Consider the following 14,160-nt stretch of genomic DNA (forward strand, 5'->3'; position numbering starts at 1 on the left):
AGCTCCCTTTTTGTTTTTTGTTCTATTTCGTTTCTACTGACCGCCAGAGGCGGTGCTTTCAGCACATGGATATCCATCACACGAACGTGCAGGTCGAGTAATAGTAACAACAAAGTCACGTGTGACCTGGGTGACGTCACCCCGTGACCCCGGCATAAAAGACCGGTAAACCCAGGAAGTGACCTCTTACATCTTCTCGCGTTTGCAGGTTGCGAGTTGAATTGAAATTTGGACAAAGCGCTGTGGTAGTTTCGTTACCCGTAGGGTTGGGGCTGTGCTTATGCACCCTCCAAGAAACTGCGCTAAGTCCACCAACTCCTTTCTTCTTGTCGTTATATTCGTATTGATTTATTACTCCGTAAGCTGAGCGCTCTCGCTCGGTGGAGTTAGCTGATTAGCCCTCCGGGGCGGTGTCCTCACCGCTGGAGGCCGGCTTGTTTTCGCTTCAGGTAAGCGGGTTTCATTTATTTAAATTAAAGCGGCGTTCCTCTCGCCGCTGTTTATCAGTTCTGCGGCGCTCGGCGCCTATCCTTGTTAATATTATTAACCACCTTGTTTTGTGTAGCCTCGCCGCCGGCCTGTTCACAGGCCGGCTGTCTTGTGTGTTGTATTCGTATTGATTTATTACTCCGTTAAGCTGAGCGCTCTCGCTCGGTGGAGTTAGCTGATTAGTCCTCCGGGGCGGTGTCCTCACCGCTGGAGGCCGGCTTGTCTTCATTCAGGTAAGCGGTTTTCATTCATTTAATTTAAAGCGGTGTTTCTCGCCGCTGTTTATCAGTTCTGTGGCGCACTGCGCCTATCTTGTTAATATTATTAACCGCCTTATTTTGTGTAGCCTTGTCTCCGGCCTGCTCACAGGCCGGCGGTCTTGTGTGTTGTATTGTTTGTTACTCCGTTAAGCTGAGCGCTCTCGCTCGGTGGAGTTAGCTGATTAGTCCTCCGGGGCGGTGTCCTCACCGCTGGAGGCTGGCTTGTCCTCATTCAGGTAAGCGGTTTTCATTTATTTAATTTAAAGCGGTGTTCCTCGCCGCTGTTTATCAGTTCTGTGGCGCACTGCGCCTATCTTTGTTAATATTATTAACCGCCTTATTTTGTGTAGCCTTGTCTCCGGCCTGCTCACAGGCCGGCGGTCTTGTGGGTTGTATTCGTATTGTTACTCCGTTAAGCTGAGCGCCCTCGCTCGGTGGAGTTAGCTGACTAGCCCTCCGGGGCGGTGTCCTCGCCGCTGGAGGCTGGCTTGTTGTCGCCCAGGTAAGCGGTTTTCATTCATCTAAATTAAAACGGTGTTTCTCGCCACTGCTTATCAGTGCTGTGGCGCACGGCGCCTATCCTTGTTAATATTCCCGACCACGGGTGTGTTCGCCCGGTCGTTTTTCATTACCGCCTGATTGTTTATTTTGGGCTGCTTACTTGGGGTGTTCTCGCCCTATTTTTTAAGTTCCCTTCTGCCAGCCAGGCGTCATGGACCTCTTCTCTCGCTGCGCCAACTGCCGGTCCCCCTCGAACCGGAGGACGGCCACCGCGAGTGCCCCTCATGCCTGGGTATTGATCACCTGCGGCAGGGGCTGACGGACATGGCCTGCGCAGACTGCATGTGCCTGAGCGTGGCTGCGCGGACCGCCAGGCTGGCTCGGCCGGATTCTCCGTCTGACATCCCCCGGGCCTCGGGGGGACAGGACACGGTGTCGGCTGCAGCAGCGGGGCCCAGCAAGCGCCGTGGGTTCCCCCACACGTCTTCGCTTCTAAGGCGAAAAAGAAGCGCTCGGGCGATTTGGCTCAGAAGGTGGAGGTGATGTCCACCGAGCTGGAGGAGATGAAGGCCCTGCTGGCGAATCTTCAGCCTCCGCCACAGGGGGCAGTGTTCCCGCAGCCACCCCTTCTGCCTGGCAGCCCGACTGTTCACCATCATCACCGCTTCTGTCACCGGCCGTTGATGCACGCGGCCTGGATGAACTGTCGATCCGGGCTTCGGAGAGCTTTGACTGCGGTGGGTCCGATGGTCACGGCTCCACCTCTCCGGCCGGTTCCCAGGTCACCAGCCATGGCACCGTGGCAGCGTCGGAAGGCGGATGCTCATCCATCCAGCCAACGCTGAGGGCTGCATTGGCCCGTCTGGGGTTGGACACGCCCCGGTGGCCCAGCATCAGAGTGCTTTCTTCAGAGGTCCCACATAGCCTTCCTCGTTGTCTGTTCCGCCCTCGGCCTCATACATCGAGGAGTTACAGAGGTGTTGGGCGGACCCTAGATGCCTTCCCACCTCCCTAGTGACTGCAGGGCCCTGGCGGCAATGCAGGACACCCCTACCTATGGCCTCCTGCAGATGCCCAACATTGAGAAGCGGCTTTCATTCATTTAAATTAAAGCGGTGTTTCTCACCGCTGTTTATCAGTTCTGTGGCGCACAGTGCCTATCCTTGTTAATATTATCAACCGCTTGTTTTGTGTAGCCTTGTCTCCGGCCTGCTCACGGGCCGGCTGTCTTGTGTGTTATATTCGTATTGGTTGTTACTCCGTTAAGCTGAGCGCTCTCGCTCGGTGGAGTTAGCTGACTAGCCCTCCGAGGCGTGTCCTCGCTGCTGGAGGCCGGTTTGTTGTCGCTCAGGTAAGCGGTCTTCATTCATTTAAATTAAAGCGGTGTTTCTCGCCGCTGTTTATCAGTTCTGTAGCGCACGGCGCCATCCTTGTTAATATTCCCGACCACGGGTGTGTTCGCCCGGTCGTTTATTTTTTATTTCCGCCTGATAGTTTATTTTGGGCTACTTACTTGGAGCGTTCTCGCCCTATTTAAGTTCCCTTCTGCCAGCCAGGTGTCATGGACCCCCAGACGCTGGAGGGGACGAGCGCGGCATCACGGGAGCTGTGTGACGCGGCTCCAGGCCTTTGCCTACTCGTCGCGGGAACTGGGCCGGCTGATGTCGTATCTCACCCTCGGTCGCCAGCAGATATGGCGGGCACAGTCCCCTCTGGCCGAGCCCGACCGGCGTGTGCTGCACTCTCTCCCTGTTGTCCCCGGGGAGCTGTTTGGCGAAGCCACTCAGCAAGCCCTGGATCGGAGTGCCCAGGTCATCTAGGCGTAACAGCAGTTCGCTGGCCCCCGCCAGGCCCACCACCATGGCAATGCTGCCCAGTCCTTCAGGGGGCCCACACCGACTCTGTCTCGGCCACGCACCCGCCAGGAGACCAGACGGGTTGATGACTTTCGCCGCCCCACCACCTCCCGGACCCGTGGTGCCGCCCCCTACACCCAGTCCACTCCTCGTCGCCCCCATGGTGACCGACGGGGGCGCTCTGGACGGCGCTGACATCAGCGCGCCGGCGGTCGGCCACTTTTCCAGCGAACAGCTCCAAAGCTGGAGAGCGTTGACCCCTGGGTGCTGGTGACCCTCACCGAGGGTTACCGCATCCAGTTCTGCCGCCGTCCACCACGTTTCATGGGGTCAAACACACCACCGTGAGCCATCCGGGGAAGTCCCTCGTCCCCTGGCAGGAAATCACCACCCTCCTGGAGAAAGGAGCAGTCTCTCCCGTCGACAGGCAGAGACAGCAAGGTGGGTTCTACTCCAGGTATTTTCTGGTTCCGAAGGACGGCGGTATCCGCCCGATCCTCGACCTGAGGTCCCTCAATTCCCACTTGAGGACCATGAGATTCCGCATGCTGCGTACAGTGGATGTCTTACACCACATCCAGGCGGGCGACTGGTTTGTCACCTTCGACCTGAAAGACGCCTACTTCCATGCTCCCATTGTGCCACACCACAGGCAGTTCCTGCGGTTTGCCTTCGAGGGCCAGGCTTTCGAGTTCAATGTTCTGCCCTTTGGGATATCGCTGGCACCCCGTGTGTTCACCGGGTGTGCGGCAGCGGCATCGGCACTACTTCAGGCAAGGGGTTTGCGTGTCCTGCCTTACCTGGACGACTGGCTTGTCTGTTCACGGTCAGCAGCTCAGGCCCGCACCAACATCGCGACTGTGCTCTCGCATGTCGTAGAGCTGGGGCTCAGGGTGAATTACAAGAAGAGCTCGCTGGTGCCCAGCCAGGAGACGACTTTCTTGGGCATGCACCTGGATTCGAGGTCGTTGATGGTAACTCCCTCCCAGACCAGGATCCACAACATCCGCCTACTGCTTGGCCGCTTCGGACGGGGTAGGTCACTCGCCCTGAAGACCTTTCAGCGCCTGCTGAGCATGCTTACGGCAGCCTTCTCTCTGGTCCCGCTGGGACTTCTGGACTTACGCCGCTTCAGAGGTGGTTCAACGGTCTCCACCTCCACCCGGTGCTGCACGGGCGCAGCACATGAACGTGCTGGAGCTACGGGCTGTGTTCCTCGGCCTACAGCACTTCCTCCCAGGCCTGACCGGCAGACACGTTCTGGTGCGGACGGACAACGCTACGGTAGTGTACTACATCAACCACCAGGGAGGCACAAAGTCCCTCCAGTGCTTGGAAGTGGCTGGCCAACTTCTGCGGTGGGCCCATCGACATCTCTTGAGCCTGCGTGCCATGTACTTGCCAGGCACTGCCAACAGGGCAGCAGATCTGCTGTCCCGCCAGGACCCCGATCCCGGGGAATGGAGACTCAACCCAGTGGTGGTCCTCGCCATCTGGGAACGTTTTGGCAGGGCAGAGGTGGACCTCTTTGCCTGCCAGGAGTCGACACACTGCCCTCTGTGGTTCAGCCTCCACGGCCCCAGTCCCCTGGGCTAGGATGCGCTGGCGCATGCTTGGCCGAGGCAACTGCTGTATGCCTCCCCCCCTCTGCTGCTGATCGTGCCAACCCTACACAGGGTTGCGATGGACCACCACGGGCTGCTGCTTGTCGCCCCCCCGGTGGCCGGGCCGAGTGTGGTTCCCAAGTTGCTGCAACTTCTGAACAGCGACCCCTGGTGCCTGCCAGTGAGGACTGACCTGCTATCACAGCTGGGAGGGCAGATCTGGCACCCGGATCCAGCCCGTCTGCAGATCTGGGTATGGCCGCTGAAGGGCCGGACCCCCTGCGAGGTCCTTGTGAGCCGGCAGTGGTCAATACCATTGCAAGCTCTCGGGCACCCCCCACCAATGCCCTCTATGCCAACAGATGGAGGCTTTTCTCCAACTGGTGCTTAACTCGGGGGGAGGAGCCTACATGCTGCCCCCTGCCGACCATTCGACTGTTCCGCCAGTCTCTGCTTTGATAAGGGTCTTACCCCTGCCACCATCAAGGTCTATGCAGCTGCCATCTCTGCTCAGCATGCCAGAGTTGGGGGAAGGACCGTGGGGTCCCACGCCTTGGTGGCACGTTTCTTGAAGGGTGCTCTCCGGTTGAGACCCCCCCGACGGAGCCGGGTACCCACATGGGACCTTCACTTGGTGCTGCAGGCTCTCTGCGACGCACCGTTTTGAGCCCCTGCTCACGGCAGACGTTTCAGGGCTCTCCCTGAAGACTGCCTTTCTTCTGGCCATTACATCAACGAGGCGCGTCGGGGAACTACACGCGTTGTCAGTCAGTGGGGAGTGCCTGCAGTGGCACTCCGGCGACAGTGGGGTCACCCTGTGGCCTAACCCCTCTTTCCTCCCGAAGACCCTCTCTGCTACCTTCGTCAACCAGCCCCTTAGCCTTGCGGCGTTCGAGGCGGGCCATGGTGAGAGGTCGGAACTTTTGTGCCCAGTTCGCGCCCTCAGGGTGTACGTGTCGCGTACAGAGGGCTTCCGTAGGAGTGACGCCCTGTTTCTGTGCCACACAGGACCGACGAGGGGTCTGGCGCTCTCTAAGCAGAGGCTATCCAAGTGGATAGTCGAGGCCATATTACATGCCTACAGGCACAGTGGCTTCCCGATTCCTCCGGCTGTCAGGGCGCACTCTGCACGGGGCGTGGTGGCCTCATGGGCATCACTGAAGGGCGTGCCCCTTTCAGACATATATGCAGCGCAGCCTCCTGGGCTTCCAGCTGCACCTTCACCAGGTTTTACCGTCTTAATGTCGTCCCACATAATCCTGTGGCGACGGCTGTCATTCCAGGCCCGTCGCAGCAGCACTGGGTACGGGTAGGCACTCCTCATGACCTGGTTGGTATTAGTCATCCATGTGCTGAAAGCACCGCCTCTGGCGGTCAGTAGAAACGAAATAGAACGAGGGTTATGTATATAACCGCGGTTCTATGAGTTTCGGATGACCGCCAGAGCTTGGCAGTCACTCGGAGTGTACACGAGAAGATTTGCCAAGAGGTCACTTCCTGGGTTTACCGGTCTTTTATGCCGGGGTCACGGGGTGACGTCACCCAGGTCACACGTGACTTTGTTGTTACTATTACTCGACCTGCACGTTCGTGTGATGGATATCCATGTGCTGAAAGCACCGCCTCTGGCGGTCATCCGAAACTCATAGAACCGCGGTTATATACATAACCCTCGTTTTATTTTTCGTTTTCTTTCGCTTCTGATTTTCATATAGCCTGGACAGGGTGGGTTAATGGGTGGTGGGTGGCAAGTGGGCGGGTAGAGTAGGGTGGATAGAATGGGGTGGGGGCTGGATAGGCGGGAGTGGGGTTTGGTTTATTGTGCCATTATTAGATTTTCTGTTGTGTTGTTGTATCGTTATGGAATGGAGCTCTGTTTATTTATTTTACATCTTGAAATAAAACTAAATAAACCATGAAAAAAAAAAAAAAGATCAAAAACATCAGATTCCGATTTATCGGAACATCCAAGAGTGAGGAACTCATTTCTTACAGACATGCCGGAATAAGACCACAAACTGAAAATACAAGGAAACGAAACCTGAAATTCTGATCATCTTTTGAACTCAAACCCAAAATGTCTTCATCGTAGAGCAAAATACAAAAAGCCTTGCCATTCATATATTCACTCTTCCTGCTAAATTATAAATAATAATTAACATCCCAATAAAAATGCACTAATGACAGCATGAGAGTCTTTCTTACCTGATCTCTCAGCATATCCAGAGTTTCCCTTTGCTTTTTGCGCTGGTCTTCATCTTGAGAAAAAGCGTAATATCCAACACCCAGCTCTCTGGCCTCTAAAACACACACACGACAATGATATCCCGGTAATAATAAGACTTGAAATGTTACTAGTTTCTGTTCCTTTGTGGTTCCCTCCACAGTAGAGAGAGTGGGTTTACGCGTTTTGGCTTCGAATATCAAAACCAGCCTTTGTATTTGACTTTATCTCAAACCACAAAACACAATCATGTTTTTTCATGTGACGTGACCAAGCAATGATTTGGAGCATCACTGGTCACGTCTTACCTACGCCAGTGAGCTCCGCCTTCTAGATTAGTATACAGTACATCATTTCAAATGCTACTTAACATTTAAACTTGTACCAGGGCTTGACATTAATGGTAGTCCGACTGTCCGGGACAACCAAATGTTTGGTCCGGACAACTCAAATCTGCATCTGCCTGTCTGACAGGACGAGTTGAATATTTGTTGAAAAATCACCAGTTTTTATAGTAAATAATCAAGAGTTACATCAATAAAAGTTCCAACAAAACGAGTTCAATCTACTCAGTGAGCCAGCTGCGTTACTGTTTACGAAATTCCGGGGAAGCCGAGTCCAGCAGGTGTGTGTGTGTGTGGGTGTGTGTGTGTGTGTGTGTGTGTGTGTGTAAAAATAACCACATCGAAATATCTAATTATAGATTATTAGACTAGGCGGCATGGTGGTGTAGTGGTTAGCGCTGTCGCCTCACAGTAAAAAGGTCCGGGTTTGAGCCCCGTGGCCGGCGAGGGTCTTTCTATGCGGAGTTTGCATGTTCTCCCCGTGTCCACATGGGTTTCTTCCGGGTGCTCCGGTTTCCCCCACAGTCCAAAGACATGCAGGTTAGGTTAACTGGTGACTCTAATGCCGCTTTTCCACTACAAACGCGGCTGAGTTGGGCTGAGCCGTGCCGTGCTGAGTTGGGCTGAGTGGAGCTGAGTGGGGCTGTTGGAGTTGCATTTCGACTACCACCGCGCTGAACCGTGCTGGCTGGAAGTGGGTGGACACATTGGGTGGAGTTAGCGAAAGTGGGTGGACGTCACGTGATGTCGTTAAGCGGCGCAAACAGTGACATCAGTGATCTTTTAAGCGGTAGTCTCACGACCCGGATAGTAAACAATAAACATGGAGGACATGGAGTCGTTAGTGTTGCTGGTCTTGGTGCTGTGGCTTGTTGTCACCGACAACGCCAACAGATACTGGCAAGAGCGTATAGATGAGGCGAGGCGCATAAGGCTCCAGAAATTCTCGTAATTCGTAATTCTTCTTCTTCTGGGTTTACGGTGTTTACAGATCCCAGCGTGCTCACGGGGCGTGTGTGGGCATGTGAAGACACTCCTCCTTACCAATCAGTGCACAGGGGAGTGTCTGCTCACGCCCCCAGCCTCACTCAGCTCGGTTTGGCTCGCTTCAGCCCCACTCCAAAACCGTGCGAGTTTTGGGTGCTAAGCAGGGCTGAAGCGAGCTGAGTCGTGCTGTTTTGAGATAGTCGAAACACGAGTTGTGTCGGGCTGAAGTGAGCTGAAGAAGGGTAGTGGAAAAGGGCCATTAATTGAGCGTAGGTGTGAATGTGAGTGTGAATGGTTGTCTGTGTCTATGTGTCAGCCCTGTGATGACCTGGCGACTTGTCCAGGGTGTACCCCGCCTTTCGCCCGTAGTCAGCTGGGATAGGCTCCAGCTTGCCTGCGACCCTGTAGAAGGATAAAGCGGCTAGAGATAATGAGATGAGATTATTAGACTTCATCGAAATTGGAGAAATAACGATCAAATACCTCAATCAAATAAATATCTGTGGTGAATCTTTATTTCAACCTGACAGTCGTTGTATTTTTCTTTTCTATGGTTCACATTAACCATCACAAATGTCGTAAAACATTTCTGGGAATTTTATGACAGTGCCGAACTCACGTACGGTTTGTTTTCGTTCATAACGTGATTCTGTCTCCCTTATGTCCAACTCATTTTCTTTAAATTAATTTATACTTCAAGGTTTTACTGGATTAACCAGATGTAACTTTATTTCCTCCAGAAGCTTTGAATTTGGGCGAGTCTAACTCTTAAAACCGCAGATCAGGTAATGGGTTAGAACACACACACAGACCATACTGGGGCTTTGGACAGTTTTTGTTATTGCTGCAGTTAAAGTTTGAGTTTTACTGAAAAATTATAAATCATTAAAGCAGAATGATTACCATAACTATACCTGCTTTTTGATAAACTTTGTTAATCACTTTCCTCTCAATGAACTAGTAAATTCAGAGGAATAAAAAGGTTCTGGTCAGGACGAACTTGGAGTATGCTACTGGTAACATTGTAACCCAGTACTACCTGCCACGTGGATGGGTGGTCGGCGTCTAAACCGGCTCCCGCACCAGTCCCGTACTGGTGAGGAGGGTGGCATGTCACCCAGCAGGACGAAAAACAATACCCATCAAAGGGCGGATGAGCTCCTTGCGAGCCAATGGCCAACATGCACACACACTCCGCACTGCCTTGTGCGTTAGCTCCGGGAGGAAACCCCGACAGAAAATCTACATCTTGCAGGACTTGCTGGATGTCTCGGTTTACCCTGCTTCCACATGAAGTTCTTCAGAACTAAAGAAGAGTGTTTGACCGAGGGCAAGCGTGCACTCTCATTTTTGCCCAGGCTGAAGGTATGGTTGTGATGGTTGTCGTTGATCTCAAATCTGGAGTCTAGGATTACTTCGGCAGCTAACCATACGACCACGTAGCCCTATTTAGGGATGGCCTACGTGCCCCAATCCAGGGAGGGCACTAGAAAAGGTGCACTAAAAAGCCGACGCCAGACCATATACTCCTGAACCTACTTATTCTCGTAATACTCGACTAACCCTTGTGACCTGGAACGTTAGGACTATTCAAACAGGACTCGATTCAGACCCTCTGGACCAAGACCTACGAAAGACGGCTGTGATTTCCAAAGAACTGACTAGAGTAAAACATCAATATTGTGGCACTCACAGACACAGATCGCTGATCAGGGTACCATCCGGGAGGATGACTTCACTTTCTACTGGTGTGGGAAACCATCACATGAGCATAGGCTACACGGCGTTGGGTTTGCCATCAACAAGATCCTCCACTCGTGTAACATCACCTGTTGGTCAATCGGAAAGACTAATGCAGCTGAGCATTGCCTATGCAGGCAACACAATCCACCTCATATCGGCGTACGCTCTAACACTTCAGTTCAGTTCAGTTGGTCGGGTTCAATGCCCGAACTGATAATCACATCATCAGTTTTTCTTTGGCTAATCAGACACAAGGTACGCCACCACTCTTGCCGGAGCGGTTGGGGGTTAGGTGCCTTGCTCAAGGGCACTTAAGTCAATCCTGCTAGTCTGGGGAATCGAACCAGCAACCTTTTGGTCCCAAAGCTGTTTCTCTAACCATTAGGCCATGACTTCCCCGCTCCAACACTTACATCTCCCGCTGAGGCTAAGGATGCATTCTATGAGCAGCCATCATCTATCTTATCATCAATTCCATGATCAGACAGCCTGTTCGTCCTAGGCGACTTTAATGCACGTGTGGGTGCTGACAACTCAGCCTGGGAATGTGTCCTTGGCCCACACAGTATCGGGAAAACGAATGAAAATGGTCAACGTCTCCTAGAGCTCTGCTGTGACCATTCTCTTTGCCTCTCAGATTCATTCTTTGTGAGCCACACTTGCAGCAAAGTCACATGGCAGCATCCTCGCTCAAAGCACTGGCACCAACTGGATCATATACTCTGCCGGAGACGGGACCTGAGATGCGTACGCCACGTTCGGAGCATGCACAGTGCAGAATGTGACACAGACCGTCTCCTTGTTCATTGTAGAACCTCATTCCATCCCAAAAAAGCTCACAGAGCATGACCTGCACCAAAACCTAGGCTGAACATACCAGCTCTTAAACTGTCGTGACAAGTATCAATCACTGTTGAGGAGTCTCATTGAAGCCTCGGATACTGTTTCCATGGATTCTCCAGCATCCCGATGGAATGCTCTTAGTAGTGCAGTGACATCAAGTGCAGAGACTGCCCTCGGCATTATTCATCATAAAGAACCGGATTGGTTTGCAACCTTTGCTGACATTCTCTATCCTGTCACTGAAGAAAAGAAGAAAGCCCGATTGCTGTACTCTGTGATTCCATCTTGTGCAAATGCTGACCGCCTAAAAAATGCGAGGGCAAAAGTTCAATGTTTATCTCGACAACGCGTTCATCAATACTAGCAGGTCCTCTCCTCCCTCCCGCATCCAAAATTGTGCAGACTCTGGGAACCTTCAAGGTTTCTACAGTGGCATTAAGGAAGCACTTGGTCCCAAGCCTAGGAAGATTGGTCCTCTCCTCAAACTAAATGGGACCACTCTTACAGACAAGGAACATCAGTTGAACCGTTGGGTAGAACATTTCACCAGCTTTTATTCGTGCGATATACCAAGATATCGATATCATCCGAGGCACTCCCCCCCTCGAAACTTTTCACCATCTTGAAGCTCCACCTACAGTTGAAGAGATTAAGGATGCCATCAAGCTTTCGAGGCCAAATAAGGCCGCTGGAGATGATGGTATCGTACCCGAATTGTTGAAGTATGGTGGAGAAGTGATTCGTGAACTCCACAGCATCATTATCTCATGCTGGAACTCTGGCTCTGTTCCAAAAGAATGGCGTGACACAAAAATGATAACACTTTATAAAAACGAAGGGGACAGAAGAGATTGCAATAACTATCGTGCCATCTAGTCTGCCTTGCTGATCGCATTCTTCCAAAGAGAGTCAGTGCGGGTTCAGGTCAGGACGCTCCACCGTAGACATGGTCTTCGCGCTCCGACAATTGCAAGAAAAAGCAGTCAAACAGAACCGCCCCTTGGTGATGGCCTTTATTGACCTCACAAAAGCTTTTGACCTTGTGAATAGAACCGTGCTCTTCACCATCCTCCAGATCATCGGTTGTCCTCCTACACTTCTCCCAGTCATCCGTTCTTTTCATGATGGGATGGAAGCCATCATCACCTTCGATGAGATGGTTTCTGATCCCTTTGTTATACAGAATGGTGTAAAGCAGGGCTGTGTGTTGGCCCCCACCCTTTTTGGTATATTTTTCTCAGTTTTGCTGAGACATGCGTTTCCTGATCCATCTGGCATCTTGCTGTGTACCGGATCGGATGGCTCGCTGTTCAATCTTGCGAGACTAAGGGCAAAAACAAAAGACTCGTACTCTCCTGATTCGTGAACTTTTGTTTGCAGATGACGCAGTTTTTTCTTGCTCACTCATACCCCTTTTCCACCAAATCAGTTCCAGGGCTGGTTCAGGGCCAGTGCTGGTGCTGGTTCACAACTCGTTCAACTTGCGAGCCAGCTGAGAACCAGTTTGCTTTTCCATAGCTCGGGGTGCTAAGGGAAGCTACGTCATTACGTCGCTGTATACATCAGTTACGTCGCTACGTTTGCATAAACCTTGGCGCGAATATCGAAGCAAAAACACGGAAGAAGCAGCAGCAACAACAACAATAATGATGGATGACTTCGCGTTTGTACAGCTGCTGCTTCTCGTCGCTTAAAAATGGCGATCTTTCACGGTCTTGTTATTGTTGTTGGTCTTAACAACTCCGCCCCCCCACTGATGTAAGCGGTTCTTTCCTCTGGCCCAGCAGAGAGTTGGTGCTAGCCTGGAACCGGTTTTTCTGGCCCCAGAGCCGGTTCTTTGTCAGTGGAAACAGAAAACCCGGTTCCAAACTAAGCACTGGCCCCGAACCAGCCCTGGAACTGCTTTGGTGGAAAAGGGGCATCTCAGGATGATTTGAAGTCACTGTGGGACTTATTTGCCTCTGCTTGCACGTCATTTGGTGTATCACAAAGACCAAAGTGACGTATCAGGGCCTTCCATTAACACCAGTCATTACAATGAACGGCCAGCCTCTGGAAATTGTGGATCGATCTTGTTGTCTTGGCTTGACTGTCTCCAACCCACCGTGCCTTGAGGTTGAGATTACCAAGCATATTGGAAAGGCTGCCTTTACTTTTGGTGGTCTCAACAAGATCATCTCCCTCAGTACCAAGCTCAAGGTGTATGAGCCTTGTGTTCTCTCGGTTCTACTTTACGGAAGCGAAACCTGGTCAACATATGCCAGCCAAGAGAGATGACTCAATTCTTTCCACCTGAGACGTCTGCGCAAAATCACAAATGTAAGCTGGTAAGATAAAATACCTGATGTCAGAATACTTGAAATGTGTGACTCAATTAACTTGTACACCATAATGAGGAAGCGTCGCTTGCGTTGGCCGGGTCATGTGAGGCCGGGTGATGGAGGACTCGCGAATTCCAAAATCAGTTCTCTACGGTCGCCCTATGCTCCGTTTCAAAGATGCCGTAAAGCATGATTTGAAAGACTTCAGCGTTGTACCAGCTAACTGGGAAGTCACCGCAGCTGATAGACATGCCTGGAGGTCAGCTCTACTGGTATATGATGGCGCAACAGCATCATCCAGAAACTTTGAAGAGCTCCGTCACCACCTGACCAGAACGAGACGGCGACAGCACCTAAAATACTTCCAAAGCCCGTAAACTCCATCAAGTTTTTGACGTAAAGGCCAACTAACAGGTCAGGACGAGTGGAAAATCTTACTGCTTATCCGACTGGACGAGCAGATTAAAAAGAGTTAAAGAACAGCGCTTATATCAAATCAATGCACTTGTTTGTTACTGTTTCTACAGTGACAATTACAAAGGTCTCTAAGTTTTTCTACTAAGTTACGTTGATGTGTCATTTGTGGAAGGAGTCTCCAGTGTCAGCACATTGATAACTATCAGAGGTAAAAATATGTTTTTTCGGACATCTTCAGGACGACTCTCACTTCATCAATTTCAGCTAAAAACTGATAAAACGTGTTACTGTTTAATAATTAAAAACTGCTGCAGTGTAAGAGGAATAAAGCACTTCAGGATGAGCCGTTGAGGAACAGAATCTACTTGGTGGTGGTGAGAGTTTGGGCCTCTGCATGCTCTTGCGACAAGGCTTTCGCAGATAGCTTTTCGCAGACAGTTGTAATTTATCGTTGAGTGGGGAGTAATAGGCGTGCGCGATGTTATTCACCGGCACAACGCAAGGGGGCGCGAAGTCGCGAAATCGCTAGGAGTAGTTGGTGGGTGTGGTTAGTGGAGTGTTTATCCTCCGG

At 51.7% G+C, this 14,160-nt stretch overlaps 1 protein-coding gene across 1 annotated transcript in view; it reads right to left on the bottom strand.

Moving 5' to 3' along the window:
- Nucleotides 1-14,160, bottom strand: part of ccdc174 (coiled-coil domain containing 174) — a 36,734-nt gene that overhangs the window by 10,551 nt on the left and 12,023 nt on the right. Inside the window, exon 8 of the mRNA XM_060920118.1 lies at nucleotides 6,916-7,010. Within this exon, the coding sequence (XP_060776101.1) occupies nucleotides 6,916-7,010 (95 nt within the window). The remainder of the gene's footprint in view (nucleotides 1-6,915; nucleotides 7,011-14,160) is intronic.

The sequence above is a fragment of the Neoarius graeffei genome, chromosome 4 (genome assembly GCF_027579695.1).
Source record: "Neoarius graeffei isolate fNeoGra1 chromosome 4, fNeoGra1.pri, whole genome shotgun sequence".
Lineage (NCBI taxonomy): Eukaryota > Metazoa > Chordata > Actinopteri > Siluriformes > Ariidae > Neoarius > Neoarius graeffei.